The sequence below is a fragment of the Tinamus guttatus genome, unplaced genomic scaffold (assembly GCF_059628265.1).
Source record: "Tinamus guttatus ecotype Peru unplaced genomic scaffold, ASM5962826v1 Tinamus_guttatus_pri_ptg000356l, whole genome shotgun sequence".
Lineage (NCBI taxonomy): Eukaryota > Metazoa > Chordata > Aves > Tinamiformes > Tinamidae > Tinamus > Tinamus guttatus.
The window spans coordinates 1,102,061-1,116,520 of NW_028288890.1; the positions used below are offsets into that span (position 1 = coordinate 1,102,061).

Below are 14,460 nucleotides of genomic sequence, written 5' to 3' on the forward strand. Positions count from 1 at the left end.
TCAGCAGTTTGGCTTTTTTGGCTTTGAACCAAATAACCAAATTCTAGTTCGGGGTTGACTGCCTCTAGTTTACCACCTAATGCCCACGGTGGACGCATGCGGAGGGAGGTGTGGGATGCCTGAGCACTCACAGAAATGTGTTTTGCAGTTATCTGTCACTTTTGACCCATCATTTGGGGAAACAACACAAAACGTTCTCGAAAGCAGAGGTTTTATCTTTGCTTTCGAAGCCTTGCAAGACTTTTGATGTGGGATGGATTCGGTGCAATATTACAAATCCTGATGTACTCCGGAGGAGCAGCTTAAGCGAACACGAAATATTGCAAATCTCAGGCACCGGAACTTTCACCTGATCAGAACGCTCACAAAAAGGGTTTCCCTGTCCCGATTCCAAGTAAAAAAAACTCTCCAGGTTTGGAGCGATCTGTTTCACCGCTCGGCAGACCCGCCGTGGCTGCGCGCGTGTCCCCGGTGCCAAGCGGTGCCTCCCCACCGGCTCCACGCTCCTCCCCGGACGCCGGCGAGGTTACACCTCTCCGTCCTGCGCCTGTCAGCGGCCAGCTGGACTTCTCTGGTTACATGTGTGCTACGCTTTAAAAAAAAAAAAAAAAACACCCTCCAGGCTGGCTTACTCAGCAGGTTATAAAGAGGGATTTACAAAATGCGGCTTTCTTCCAGATCAGCCCGTGCCTTTGTATTTATGTGACTGAAGGTCTCAGCTGATCCCTTCTTTTCTTGTACAGGCAAGAGGTTTGCGGCAGCAGCAACAGCCACGGGCAGTGCAATACTGTAAGTCACCGGGAACGCTGGGGTTCTTTCTCTCTCTCAGTTTGGAAGGGGTTGGCTTTCGGCGTGTGCGGATCCCTAACGCTCATCGTGTTTTTCTAGTGTAGAAAGTGGAGAGTGTCTTCGGCAAGATGCAGCAGCAGCGAGCGCCTGTTTTATAACAGGAACGTGAATGAATGATGCAATCGTGCAGGGGGAGAGCATCATCGCGCTCTCAGGACATGCGAAGGGATTGGAGGGTTGGGTATGTCAACATCTACGAGGTTTCCTCTGGCCTTTTTCATCTACTTTTTCAAAGATGCTTAAAGAAATTAACAGCTAGGCACTGCTGCCAGGTATCTGTGCATAGCTGCAAACGACCCATCTGTTGTTTGCGGGCAGGTTGATAGCACTACCTTTAAAAAATGAACTGAAAAGCAAAATTTTTAAAGCAAGAGGTTTAACGCAGACTCAGTGAGCTAACTTGAGGACTGACTCTTCTTGCACCAACAACTACAGAAACTCCCAGGTATGCACATAATATAGATAGAGCTTTTTAAACGAGTTTTATTGGCACAAATGCCTGTCTTCCCTCCAGAGTGCTGCTGTTCTCACCCCCCTGCCCAGTGCAAACTGGGACAAATTTCACTGAGAGCAGCGAAAAGCCTCCAGGCAAATGAACCCAAAGTTGGGCTTCTTGTGCAGCCCCCAGCTTTCAGTGAAGTCCATCATCTCACCTTATTAAATGGGGAAGTGAATCAGATTCGGAAATGCCAGTGACTTCTTGCAAAGTTTAGGCTGAGTGATCTGTTTAAAGAGCTATTTTAGGTAATATTTCATTAAGATTCACTCATTCTTATCTTTTTCTCACAGCAATAATTTTGAATATAATACAAAGTAGCAGGTGGCAGAACTCCTGAAAGCTGAAATGTGGTAACAAATCAAGTGTAATCATGGTGATGATTTTGAGATCTCATCAAGATCTCATTAAAATACACAGCAGGCCCAGGAACAGGACACCTGGGGTTCTGAGTGTCATTTATTTTTGCCTTTCGCATGGGATTTCGCAAATATTGCAGCTGTTTCAGTTTTTTTTTCACAGTGTGGCAAGTGCCCTTCGTTGAAGGGTCAGCAAACAGAAAAGATTTCAGTTGTTTTCCTTAAACATGTGGCCTTACATAATTGCTAGGCTTGCTGCTGTGGCTCCACCTTCTCTGTTACGAAACAGAACTCTCTTGTGGAAATGCCAGATTTTTTCTTCCAAGTGGCCTGCTGGTCTGTGACACTGGCTTAATGAAACACTTCATCGTCTGGAGGCCAGGAGAGCTTTTGGGAATTCCACTTGCTCCTTGTAATTTTTTTTTTCCTCAAGTTTATCCTGAATTTCACCCTCTCTCTCCTCGGTCACTCTCTTCTTAAAAAGTCGTTTCCGGGGTCTTCTTTGCCCTTACTTTTCCTCTTTTGCGTTTTCTTCTTTTTGGCATTTCCCCACACTTTTCTAACAGGTTCTCAGACATGCTGGACTATTTGCTGCGTGGCTGCTTTTCCAGCATCTTGTCCATCCTCAGCACTGGTAGCCTGGGCTTATGTTCTCACCTGCATTCTGGGCTGGGAAAAATGTCACAGGTCACTGAAATTGGCTTGTTGCCCTTTGGAAGGACATTTGCCAACCTCTAGAGCTGATGGTGCAGCAATGGTCTCATTGTTTTAAGGAGTATCCAGAAGAAAAGGGAAGGAAGGAAGGGAATGGTGGATCCTAAGGAAAAGCTGATGTCCCTTCCTCCTCCCAAAGCATGTTTCTAGCTATAACATTTTTCTCAAAGACAGCAAACTTTCTAAGACCTGCATCCAGAAATACATTGCAGGTTGTCACCAAGAGCTCACACAACAGTATGATGTCACCACTCGGTGACATTGCATGGTAATGTGCTAATGTTGCAGTGTAGCCTCGGGATAGCATGAGGCAATGGGACATCTTTACATATTGAGGAATCGGTGCTGGAACACCGTGACGCAAATGTCATGCCATGGTGAGGCAACAAGTTTGTCCAGCAGAGCAAATCTTTTAAATTGGCACCAAACCCATGACTCATTTTTTCATGGACTTTATAATTTCCAGGAGAATAGAGCTTGCTATTTACATTTTTTTTTTACTTCCACTGCACAAGTATATCAAGAAAATTGCTTTCAAGGCCTGCCCTGAAGTGAAAGCCCCCTGCTTAGAAAATCAAAACCTTCCAGGGAAAATGTAAACACATTGTTGAGGACTCAATGTCAAGTCAAGGCTAATGCAAAGTAAACTTGGAAATGACTCACATTTTCATGTGCTGCCAAACTCAGCATCAATCTCTTGGTGTTAGAAGGAGGTTTTTATATCCATGCTGATGTTTTTCTCTTACCTTTCAGTGAAGAACTGGACTATTCTGTCATATTCTATATACATTTACAATATGAGTATGTGTGTTCTGTATAATTTTTTAGTGATTATGTTTTTTTTTCATAAATCTTTGTATCCCAATACTCAGCATTTGGTGTCAAAAGCACTTCATTTAGGAGGAGTGTAGGGTATCTTGCATGGATGCAGTGTTTTAAGAAACTCAAGACCTCCAAGTAACTCCAAGGAGTCCAACTCAGGCATGTGCAGGTAAAGATGTCTGCAGTTTGCTGAGTTCGATCCCAAGCTTTTATTCAGTTCTTAGTCAATCCTTAGTTAAGCAGAACTGCTGTCATGTTTTGTGCAACTATGGACTGCATAGTACAAAAATGATACCTTCAGGATATAGTTCAACAATAATGGTGCAGCCTTGACAGCAGCTTGCAGTCTGAACACCTTAAAATATTTGGACAAAACAAGGGAAATGAGATGGATTAAAGCTGTAGTTGTACCTAAATGTACAGAGTGGTAAACAGTGAAGTTCACACTGAATTCCATTATGAAAGGGTGAATCACAAGATGAGTAGGGTAGAGAGTAAGAAAATATCCGAATAAAACTTTGTGCTCCAAATCTGTAGAAGAGCTGCTCAACATCCTCAAGTGGGCAGATATAAAAGAAAACAAACTTTGGTCAGGCACTGTTATGGACAAAGTTGTGTCATGATGTGCTATCTTAAACGGCTAGGTTCCCTAAGGCCAAGACTTCACTGAGACTAAAGCTTCACTAAAAGACTAATTCCCAATGTTTAATCTCCAAATCTTTTACACATTTGTAAATCATTCATAGGAATCTAAAACTTCATGATTTAGGGTCAACTCACTATAGGTTTAAAAAAACTAGGTCTACTGTGATCAAGAAAAGCCTTATGTGGAAGCCAGGCTTGGGTTTCTTTTACTACCTCCTGTAGCAACTGATTTCACACACTAGACTTGTTCTGATGAGAAACCAAGATCCACTGGAGCTGTGAGGGCAAGACAAGACAGGGAATTGCAAGTTCTGACCAGAGCTGGCAGTTGGGTAGTTGGTTCAGCGAATGCCAAGTCCTGCAGCCTTGAACCCCACGTGAACATCACTGGGCCGAGCTTGCAGAGAGCAAATCAGCAGCTGAACCGAGCTCCACTGCCCCCCTGTAACGTAAATGGGACATAAGGAGGCAGCAAGAGCAGAGAGCAAATCAGTGCCTGAGCCAGACCACCACCGCCAAGTCCCCTCGATAAAAACTGGCGCGTGGGCTGTGCTCAGCCTTTCTTGCAAGGATCAGATCAGCCACTACAATGGCTCAGGACGGAGTGCAGTACTGTGGCTCACAGAGAGACTTTATCTTATCCCCTTACAGTAAAAAGGTTCCTAGAAGGATGGCGTCTCTCCTGGAGCTGAAGGAGATCTTCCGCAACGCCGACGCGGTGTGCTTCGACGTGGACAGCACCGTCATCAGGGAAGAAGGCATCGATGAGCTTGCAAAGTTCTGCGGAGTTGGAGACGCCGTGGCAGAGATGTATGTATCTCTCTCACTGTTTACTGCATATGGACAGTAATAAAAAATAATCGTGGATAAGGTTAATCTGTGGTAATAGATTTAAAACGAGATTTAGTTCAGCTCAGTGTTTTGGGAGATCATTATAGATTAAAAGGGATTTTAGGAATAATATGTAGCATTAATGAATAATAAAGTAACTTACTGCTTCGCATTGTAGAGCTCTTGAACAAAATTATACTGAAATCAATACTGGGAAATAAATGTATTTGATAGGCTAAGATCAGGCCTTGTCATCAAACTTGGCAGAGCACTAGCAAAACCTGATCTCTTATGAGATGGGAGGGGACAAATCTGCTTACAGCTGTTTCAGGCTGGCTTTGTTTCCGTTGAAACTAGTAGCAAAAATTCCATTAACTTGACAGAACATTGTCTAGCCTGCAGGTTAGAAATCCTGGTCCCACTGGCTCAGGCAGACTCACAGCGGGAAGGAAGCAGTTTTCTTTTGTCTTGTTGGTTCTTAAATGCAGCGACTGTCTTAAGAAAGACAGCAGTCTGAGTCCAAAATACCTGACAGACCGTAGGCAAACAAGTACTACTGGTCCCGGGCCTCAGTAATGTAATCTTGGTTAGATTACATAAATGTATTCACATTTCTAGTCTCTTTATTTTTTCCCATAATACTGGTCAACTAACTTGAAAATATCATAAAAGAGCATTGTCCCTTTTTGCATTCACTAGAACTGGACCTGAACTACATTATTAAATCTGGATTTAAAAAGATCCAATTAAATCTGGATCTTTGCCTGTAGTTTAAGGGGGATTTGTGATTAGGATCTAAGGTGGATAACTTCAATCTCCCTCACCTTGTAACTCTCCTGCAAGCAGTTGCCACCAGCCTTCTCAGATCGCTAATCTCCTGCACAACATAGATACGGTGTAACCTAGAACCTGTAGGGTCTTAACTAGTTCCTTGGTATTCCTCTTCAACTAGCAGTTCTTGAGAGAAGCCACAGCTTCTTAAATGTCACTGATTTGTTTTGTTTGGATCACGATTCAGGACCCGCAGAGCTATGGGTGGTACCGTGACATTCAAGGCAGCTCTCACAGCACGGCTAGGTCTCATACGTCCTTCTTATGAGCAAGTGCAAAAATTAATATCTGATCACCCACCTCAGCTAACACCAGGAATAAGGTAAGAGGAATTTCAAATGATCTAATGAAAAAGCTTTCCACACCTACATGGTATAAATAGACAAAAGCTCTTTGGCATTAGTGAGGCCGTGAGACAGGAGCTGGTTTAGAATCTCTTCCTACTTGATTTTTATGCTGCATACGAAGCTCAAGTCAGGAGCTTACAATGGTCTGAGCACACACTAAGTAGATAAGCATCCATGTAGCAGAAAATAATCTTACGTATTAACTGCCATTGATGCTGGCAAGCTCACATTCCAGCTCAAAGATGGAATGGGCATGGAAAATAATCTGGTCAATCACATTCAAAAGCGATTTCTCCAAGGCTAATAAAACCGGGCAGTTTAATATCCAGGCTTGGGTTGGTTTGTTCTGCAGTTACAGAACCCATCTCCTGCACTCCTGTGGGCCTTCATACTGCTGAACTGTGCTACCCATTCTGTACTGAAGTCACTAAAAAAGTGCTCAAAATCATTAAGGGGAAATACACCCACACATGTTATATATACATATGCACAGATGTGCACATATATCCTTATGTATTTGTTCATCTTTGCATTTGCAATAAGCATTAGCTATTTCAACTGAAAATATATTTTTTCCCATTCAAGTTGTTTCAAAGAATTGAAAATTGTAACTTCACTATGAAATCCAGCCAGTTCTAGTTCCATATTTTGAGTTCAGACGGCAGTTCTTGGAACTTAGATTTTCTCTTATATTCTTATATAGTTGCTTACATTTTCTCCTTGAAATGAAGCACACACTCAGCTTTTTCTGTGGAACTACAAAGGGGACACTGTTTCCTTGTTCAGAATCACATGATTTTCCTTTTCATTCCTTCCCTTTCTTTCTCCTCCTATGTGTAGCCTGCTTTAAGCCTCCACCTTTGTTTCTTAGTATTTAGCATTTCTGCTTTAATTGCTACTACTTAGCTTTGCTGCATGTCCATGTTTCTGACCATAGAGCCAAATCCTGTAAAACTTCTGAGTACCTTCAAGTCTCATGGACATTAACTAGGTCTGAAAATTTTTCAGTTTTCCTTCCATGATTACTTTTCTGTTGCTACTGCCATCTTCTAAAGATATTATTGCTGTCCAGTGTCTTCAGGGATCCATCTCAGAGTTAGACAATTTCTGCATTTTGCAAACATTCCAGCCCACTTTTGTAATTTGATGCAGTGGTTGTATCTTCCTTACATTCTTTATGGCTTCTACATTACAGATTCATTTTCTGGCTTATTTTATACCTAATTTCAGAAGGAAAAAAAAATCGGAACTGGATCCTGTCATTTGTTCCAGGGAAATAATGTGAACAAGATGAAGACATAAAACATTTCTAGCGCGCACTTGCTTCTGAGCAACGAAGCACCTATTTATCTTTGGATATAGGATGCTTTTCTTAAGCTCTTTCCCAGCAAACTGTACTGCCTGTGCAAGCAAAGGAAAGGAAGAGCTTCAGGCAGCACAGGATGGAGCTGGACAGCAGCTGACATCCCAAGGAAACCAGAGTAGTGCAAAATAAGGGCAGCCTTGGTTAGGCAAGGTGTCTTTTAGCCTCGTTCACCCCTCAGCTCACCTCACTCACGCCTCGTGACTCTTTCTTCCCAGGGAGCTGGTGAACAGGCTTCATCAGCGAGGGGTCCAGGTCTTCTTGGTCTCCGGGGGGTTTCAGAGCATCGTGGAGCACGTGGCCTTGCAGCTAAACATTCCAACCGCAAACGTCTTCGCCAACAGGCTCAAGTTCTACTTTAATGGTGAGATTCATCAACTGGCTCTTTTCTCTGTTAATGTCATTTTTTGAGTTCAAACTGAAGTCAGATATCAAACTACAGTGGCCAAGTCAGACAGGATCTGGGGATGTCCAGACCACATCACTTAGTTACCCATACAGCTAGTTCTAGGTAGGGAAATTGCAAGTCCCCAAAAACGTGAGCTCAGATCACTTTCCAGACATATGAAATACACTTCCTAATTGCCCGCTGTGCCAGAAAGTTCTAAGTATGACAGTGCTGACAGCAAAGATTAATTTTCTCCTGCTCTTTCATGGTTAAAGAGTTTATTATGTTAATATGCTTTTAAAGGCAAACATTAGTTTCAGTGACTGAGGAATGCACGGGGAGCAAGGGACTTAACTTTTGTACAACTCTGGACAACACTTTGTCTAGTGAACTTGTTTCTTTCCTAATGTTTTGTATATTTTTATACATTATATTGGGCGCTGCTTTTGACAGGTTTAGACCAGAATGTCTGGCAATGGATTTGTAATGCTGCACATATGGGGTTTCTATTTCTACATTAGCACTTAAGCTTTTTGAAAGTACCTCCACCGATGACTTAGGCAAAATCCTCATTTTTATTACCTTCTAATTAGTTCACTAGAATGTGCTTACATGACTGAATGTAATTAGCTGTATTCTGAAGAAAAGACTGTAGGCATCTGTTTCTTCATTTCCAAGGTGTTTGTTGATACCATTCCCAGTACCTGGGTTTTACTATAAATCCTCTGCAGTAGTTACACACGTTTGAATTACCCTTCCGCTGTGTTCTAGGAGAGTACGCAGGGTTTGATGAGACACAACCAACAGCTGAATCAGGCGGGAAAGGAAAAGTCATTACTCATCTGAAGGAACAGTTCCACTTTAAAAACGTAGTTATGATTGGAGACGGAGCTACAGACATGGAAGCCTGTCCACCTGCTGTAAGTATTAAAGAATCAGAATTCCCTCTAAGCAAAGAAAAAAAAAAAAAAGAAAAAAGGCTCTTTGAACACTCCTTAGGATTTCAAGGAAGATCTTTAGCACTTTCAGCAACCCAAACAGATCTGAGCCAGCTGACAGGGACCAGTAACATCATCTCAAGATAAAACGAGGATATTGGCCATTTGTCTTTCTCTTATGCATTCGTTCTCAGTTATCCCCACAAATATGCTCTTGCTCTCTCTTTGTACAATTCACAGAGCAGCCAGATACCTTGGCATTCTCTACATACCAGATTCTTACATATTTGCAATCGTTCTGGCAAACAGTTTCACATTAAGCTGTTATCGTTGCCTGTCTGCCTTTCCTTATGCACGCACTTTAAAGGCTTTTTTTTTTCTGCTCAGTGGTCTTAAAGTACCAAGATCCCAGTTCTGAGCATTGATACATGGTGCTTCTAGCACAAAGGCCCTGCACAGATTTGGTGCCTGCCCACTCGACAGCAGCACAGCAAGACGGTTCATCTCACTGCAGAGATGGCAGCCCTGGCAGGGTGGAATAACTGAAAATAATTAATAGAAAGATATAGAAAGGTCATTTCAAAGAGCGAGAGTGCTGAATTCCACCCTATATTTGGTGCCTTTGTCCATATGGAGTACTCCAGGGGCACTGCTTTGCCCGTGCTGGAGGACAGATATCCTGTTGCATGGAAATGTACAGCAGCAAGTGCTAAGGGTGACCGCGGGTGTGTTATGACAGCAAATCCCTTGGCATTAAGCACGTGCACCACCAATACAGCTTAATATTTGCTTAATGCTTTCTACCTGAAGGCAGAAAGCAAGCAGTGGAAATTTTAAACGCTGCACTTTCACTGCAGCTGGTTTTCTAAAATCTGGAAATGATGATTGTTCCCGGTTAATGATTGAAGACATGGTTAATGTTTGCTTCTGGTATCTATCAAATAAGGTAAACAGGGATAAGATAAACAGTATAGGGATAATTGAGATGTTGCATGGATGTTCAGATGTTAACTCATTCTGGAATATTGAGGATTTATGTTGCATCACAGTTACATCAGATTTTCAGCAAAGTCTTGGATCTGAACAATCTCGATGTTGCAAGGTCCTGAGGTGCAACTTTTTGACTGGAACAGAACTTCAATAGTCAAAGTAGTGCAAAATTGAGTGCTAATGAAGTTCTGGGTAATAAACGTGAAAAATAAACCTGCAAAATAAAATACATTTCTCTGGCAGTGGATGAATGCCATAATTTTGAAGTTCAATCTTAAAAACAAACTTAATTACTCAAAAGCTCCATTTCTTATACAGGACTGCAGTAATATATATGCCCATTCTTTCTTTTTTGCTAGGACTGCTTCATTGGATTTGGAGGGAATGTAATCAGGAAGCAAGTAAAGGAGAAAGCTAAATGGTACATTACTCACTTTGATGAACTACTAAAGGAACTGGAAGAACGATAAATTATACAGTAAAATAATATATTTAACAACTATAAATACAATTCAATTAAACATATATTTGTTTGCAAAGTTGTGTTCTGTATTTTTTAAATGATTTGGGGTGATAATAATCTTCTCTTTCTGACCTGGAACTCAAGATGCAAATGTTCCCATGCTACTGAAATATTATGTAATGGAAGTGCTAGGTTTTTAAAACATCTTTTTCAAGGTGGAAGAGGTCAGTTGATTATTCACCCAAGACAGGAATATATCAATAAGTTATTAACCCAGGGACTAATCCATTAATGTATTATTAATAGATACTTAGTGCTTCAAAATCACTGAAGCTAATACCCATATTTATTTTAGGTAGTAGAAGAAGAGTAAGGGGACCAAAAGAAATAAGTTTGTGTAACCAATAACAATAATATAACAACTATAAATAATAACCATAGAATCTTACAAAGTAAAAAAAAAAAAGGAAAAAAAAAGTAAGTACTTGCTTCTCCAAAGAATCTCAGAATTCTTTGGAATTGTTCAGACAGGTAGGAAGAATATTTTTCCTTATTACTTAGCATCTCTGCTTTCACTAAAACAGGGCTAAAGGAGAACCTAACATGTTCTCATGTTTCTCAACATCCCTGTTACTCAACCTATAGCCTCAAAGATAGGAAGTGGGTGCAAAGCTCAGATATATTCCATGTTCATCAGAATCCAAGAAGCATATTTGAAAGCTAGTGATATGGTGCTTCCAATATCTCAGCAAAATAACTGCGAGTAACTCCAAAACTGTGATTTTTGGAAAAAAAATAAAAGCCGGACTATTTACTTAGGTGTTCTATTTATTTAACAATTCCTGCCCTGTCAACCTGTAACTCGATAGAAGCTGATTCATCTATCTTTACAAACAGATGGTCGACCGATTAAGAAAACATTGGGAAACACTTTCTTTGCCTCAAGTGTGGGTCAATTACCCCTAGACTGTCTGTGCCAGAAATATGTCTAACCTGTTCTAAACAAGTATTTCCCTGAGCTCCAACTAACAAACTCTTGTTTTTTAATGGTTTCCCTTTTGTGGCTGCACTATCTGATGCAAGAGAGACCTTACACGGCACTGTCTAAATGCTGCCTCTTTTGACAGCAAGTCAAACGCTTCTGAGAGTGTCTTTTTAACCAGCTTTGCGGAAGGAACATGCACTTCAATCAAGACTTTTATCACTCAGACTTAAAAGCAAGTCACCTGAGATAATATAGAAAGCTTTACTAACATCAGAATTTATACCACCTCTTCCACTTTTTACCATCTACGGAACTTGTCACCATTACAGGAGAACGACTGAACAACAGACATGATCTGTCTTATCACACATAGAGATGAATGGCAGTTCTGAAGGATGCCATCTAATTTTTTTTTTTTGCAAAAGCAGAGACAATAATGATTTCTTGAAAGTACACCAGCATAAAAATATTTAAATTCTAAAGTAGTAAAGTGAATAGAAGAAAATAAATTTGAACCAAAAAACTTTTCATGGGTTCTTAGAGAAATGGAGGCAGACGAACAGCATCCTTACACAGAGGCTAAAAAGCTTTGTGGAACCAGGTGGCAGACTGTTCACCAGGACTCTTAGTATTTAACATGATCTCCTTTAAATTCTTCCTGAGAAAAATCTCAGCCAGCTCCAAGGCAGCTCATGTACAATAAAGCTTTTGTTTAACACTGTATAAGCAGAACAAGTGTAAACCCTTTCTATTCTCCTTCAGTGTTTTGCTGCTCTCCTCCAAGATGAAACTCCAAAGTTACAGAGCAAGTGTTTCTGTTTGCTGCAACTTTCCATTGAATTAAAAGGCCAATATTTTTTTTTAACATCCAGCTAATTGGATAGCTCTGAGCCCTGATCCTGCAAAAACGGAGGCATATTTTAAGTGTATCTAATTTCACTAATGCAACAGCGAAAAGCCTATGCGTGAGGCTTTGTGCTAGAGAGATGTTAACATTCACCACAGCGACTTCGGTCAGTGTGACTGCTATGGAAACACGGCATCGCGCCAAGGGTTCACAAGAGCTCTTTAGGTCTGACTTTTTTTTTTTTTTTTAAGTCCCTTTCCTTTGTTTGTCTGAGCTGAAGATAGAAAAAAAATAAGAGGGAATAAAGCATGAGAGGGAAGTTCCAGTGTTAAAGCCAACCTACCAATTTATGTGAACATACCACAGCCAAGCAAAGGCTGGAGCAGGGGGTTGGACTAGGTGATCTCTAGAGGTCCTTCCAACCTCAACCCTCCTGTGAGTCTGTATTAGCAGATACCCTTCCAGGCATCATTCCCTGCTTTCCAGTCACCAGAGAGTGACATCGGTTCGGGGCTCTGTGATTTCTACCAAAGGAAAAGATGATGTCTTGCTAAACAACGGAAAGGGGAAACTTGGCCAGGAAATTGAGAGGGGAAATCATAGTTCACAGCAGGGGAAAATAAACTTCAAAAAGGGCTCAGGCAAAGGGTAAAAAGGAAGGGTTGCCAGTATTTACCTATCTACTGTGTCATGGCTTATGATTTTATATAGTTATCTGTAAGTAAAATAACAAGAACAGTGTCTCTCTGATGATGGCAGGGAAAGGCCAGCCTTGAATGATGGGAGGCATATTCCTAAGGCAGTATTTCAACGGCACTACCCGGGATGCACAGTTCAGATCCCAGGCAGCATGCAAAGACTGAAGGGACTTGTGCCACGATGATGCTACCCCGCAAAGCAGCCAGTTATACTTTACATTTTTTTTATTCATACAAAACTCCATAGATCTTAAAATCAGGATTCTGCCTGACTGGATTTAATTCTTAGTGCTCATGGCTGAAGATAAGAAACAAGATTCAATTAGAAACCATGAAATCTTTCAACTCCAGAAATGTTTTTTGCCTTGTATTTCCAACTGGGATCGCTAACAACAAAGGAGAAGGTACCAGGAGAATTCTCTATAAACTAGAAACATGTGTGGATACTAGGAAAGGAGGACTGAAAGCTGATGCTGTCGTCTGTCATTTCCTTTCTGCAGCTAAACAGTAGTCCAAAAAGTATAGAAAAAGATAGACTATAGACAGCTAGACTATGGACAGCACTATAAAAGATGGACTATAGACAGCACTATTCATGTGGCTGATTTAAAGAAGGGACAGCTTAAATGATATAATAAGCCCATTTTATAAGCTAAGCTGAGAACTTTAAACTAATATAATAAACTTACTCAGTTGACAACATAAACAATTAAGAACAAAATATGAAAACAGACAAGAATGAGATCAAATGGCAATTTTGTTCAAGATAAAATACAAATGAAGATTGCGCACTAGAGCACTTAGTAAACTGAAATGTTAGGGAAATACTGTAAACTCATTGTGGAGAAACCCAGCAGAATATTGGGAAACACTTTCCTTGACACGCAGCAAGTAACACTGGCTAATTTAGCTGAAATATTTTATGCAATTATTCAGATTTTTTTTGTAATAAACACCATGCAAGATGATATAAAACACAGATGGTGCAATACACATAGGGTGCCAGTAATATGTGAAAATTAAAAGGATTTTATTCACTGATATGTTCTTGCTGAACACTCACTGAAATGTACAAACTGGACATTCAGTAACTGATTTGTACATTCTGTATGTTACAGACTCTTGTAGCCACTTTGAAGAAAGACTATTACTTTCACTTACAGGATGTTCACATCATTGCAGACATTAAAAGAGTTGATATATTCTAGTCTAAAAGTGAAATCGAAATAGAACTGGACATAATGGTACACTGCTTTATGCCAATTCTACTGACTCAACATGCGCCGGTTTCACACAGCAATTCATAAGTACCTACCGTATAGTCAGTGGAACACCTGACCAAGCATATGTCTGAAGGCATGATTGCTTATGAAACAGAACCCCTTTTCTTAGATGTCTATATTTTTTTTTAGCAATACATGTATAACTCAACTCAAATGCCTGGAGAACATTCAGACAACCACTTGTTGACAAGCACTTTGTACACTGTGAGTCATACTTTCAAAAAGTCTGTAAATAATTTCACAAAATTAATTTCGGATGGAGACATCTAGGCAAATGCTTGGTTACTTTCAACAGACTTCAGAGTCCTTGCAAAAAGGAATGCACTAGTCGCTGCCCATAATCTATCACCTGACTGGCAGATTATCCTTAATTAATAACTGCCTCCTTTCAAGGTTAGAGCTACTTACTGATTTCAGTCCCACAAAACAGCTGGGTGTATTTCAGAGACATCGCAGTTGACTGGGGGCTTCAGAGGTCCTATTTTCAGACATTCACTTTCTGTCTTTTCAATCTACCATCACTTTAATGTTGCATGAAGACCAGAGCAACTGCAATGCCTCTTCCTTGGCTGTTACTGAGTAGTGGGCCCTTAAACACCAAGCACTGTATG

At 40.8% G+C, this 14,460-nt stretch overlaps 1 protein-coding gene and 1 long non-coding RNA gene across 2 annotated transcripts; both read left to right on the forward strand.

The window, feature by feature from the left end:
- The first annotated feature begins 467 nt into the window (after positions 1 to 467).
- LOC148593656 (uncharacterized) lies at positions 468 to 3,818 on the forward strand. Its single transcript, XR_015913658.1, has 3 exons — positions 468 to 639; positions 744 to 789; positions 3,778 to 3,818. It is a non-coding gene; the product is annotated as an uncharacterized LOC148593656 (long non-coding RNA).
- A 609-nt stretch (positions 3,819 to 4,427) lies between these two features.
- Positions 4,428 to 10,112, forward strand: PSPH (phosphoserine phosphatase). Its single transcript, XM_010227471.2, has 5 exons — positions 4,428 to 4,695; positions 5,735 to 5,869; positions 7,476 to 7,621; positions 8,417 to 8,565; positions 9,933 to 10,112. Exons 1-5 carry the CDS (start codon positions 4,475 to 4,477, stop codon positions 10,041 to 10,043), a joined length of 762 nt encoding a protein of 253 aa, XP_010225773.1. The 5' UTR covers positions 4,428 to 4,474; the 3' UTR covers positions 10,044 to 10,112.
- The last annotated feature ends 4,348 nt before the right edge of the window (positions 10,113 to 14,460 follow it).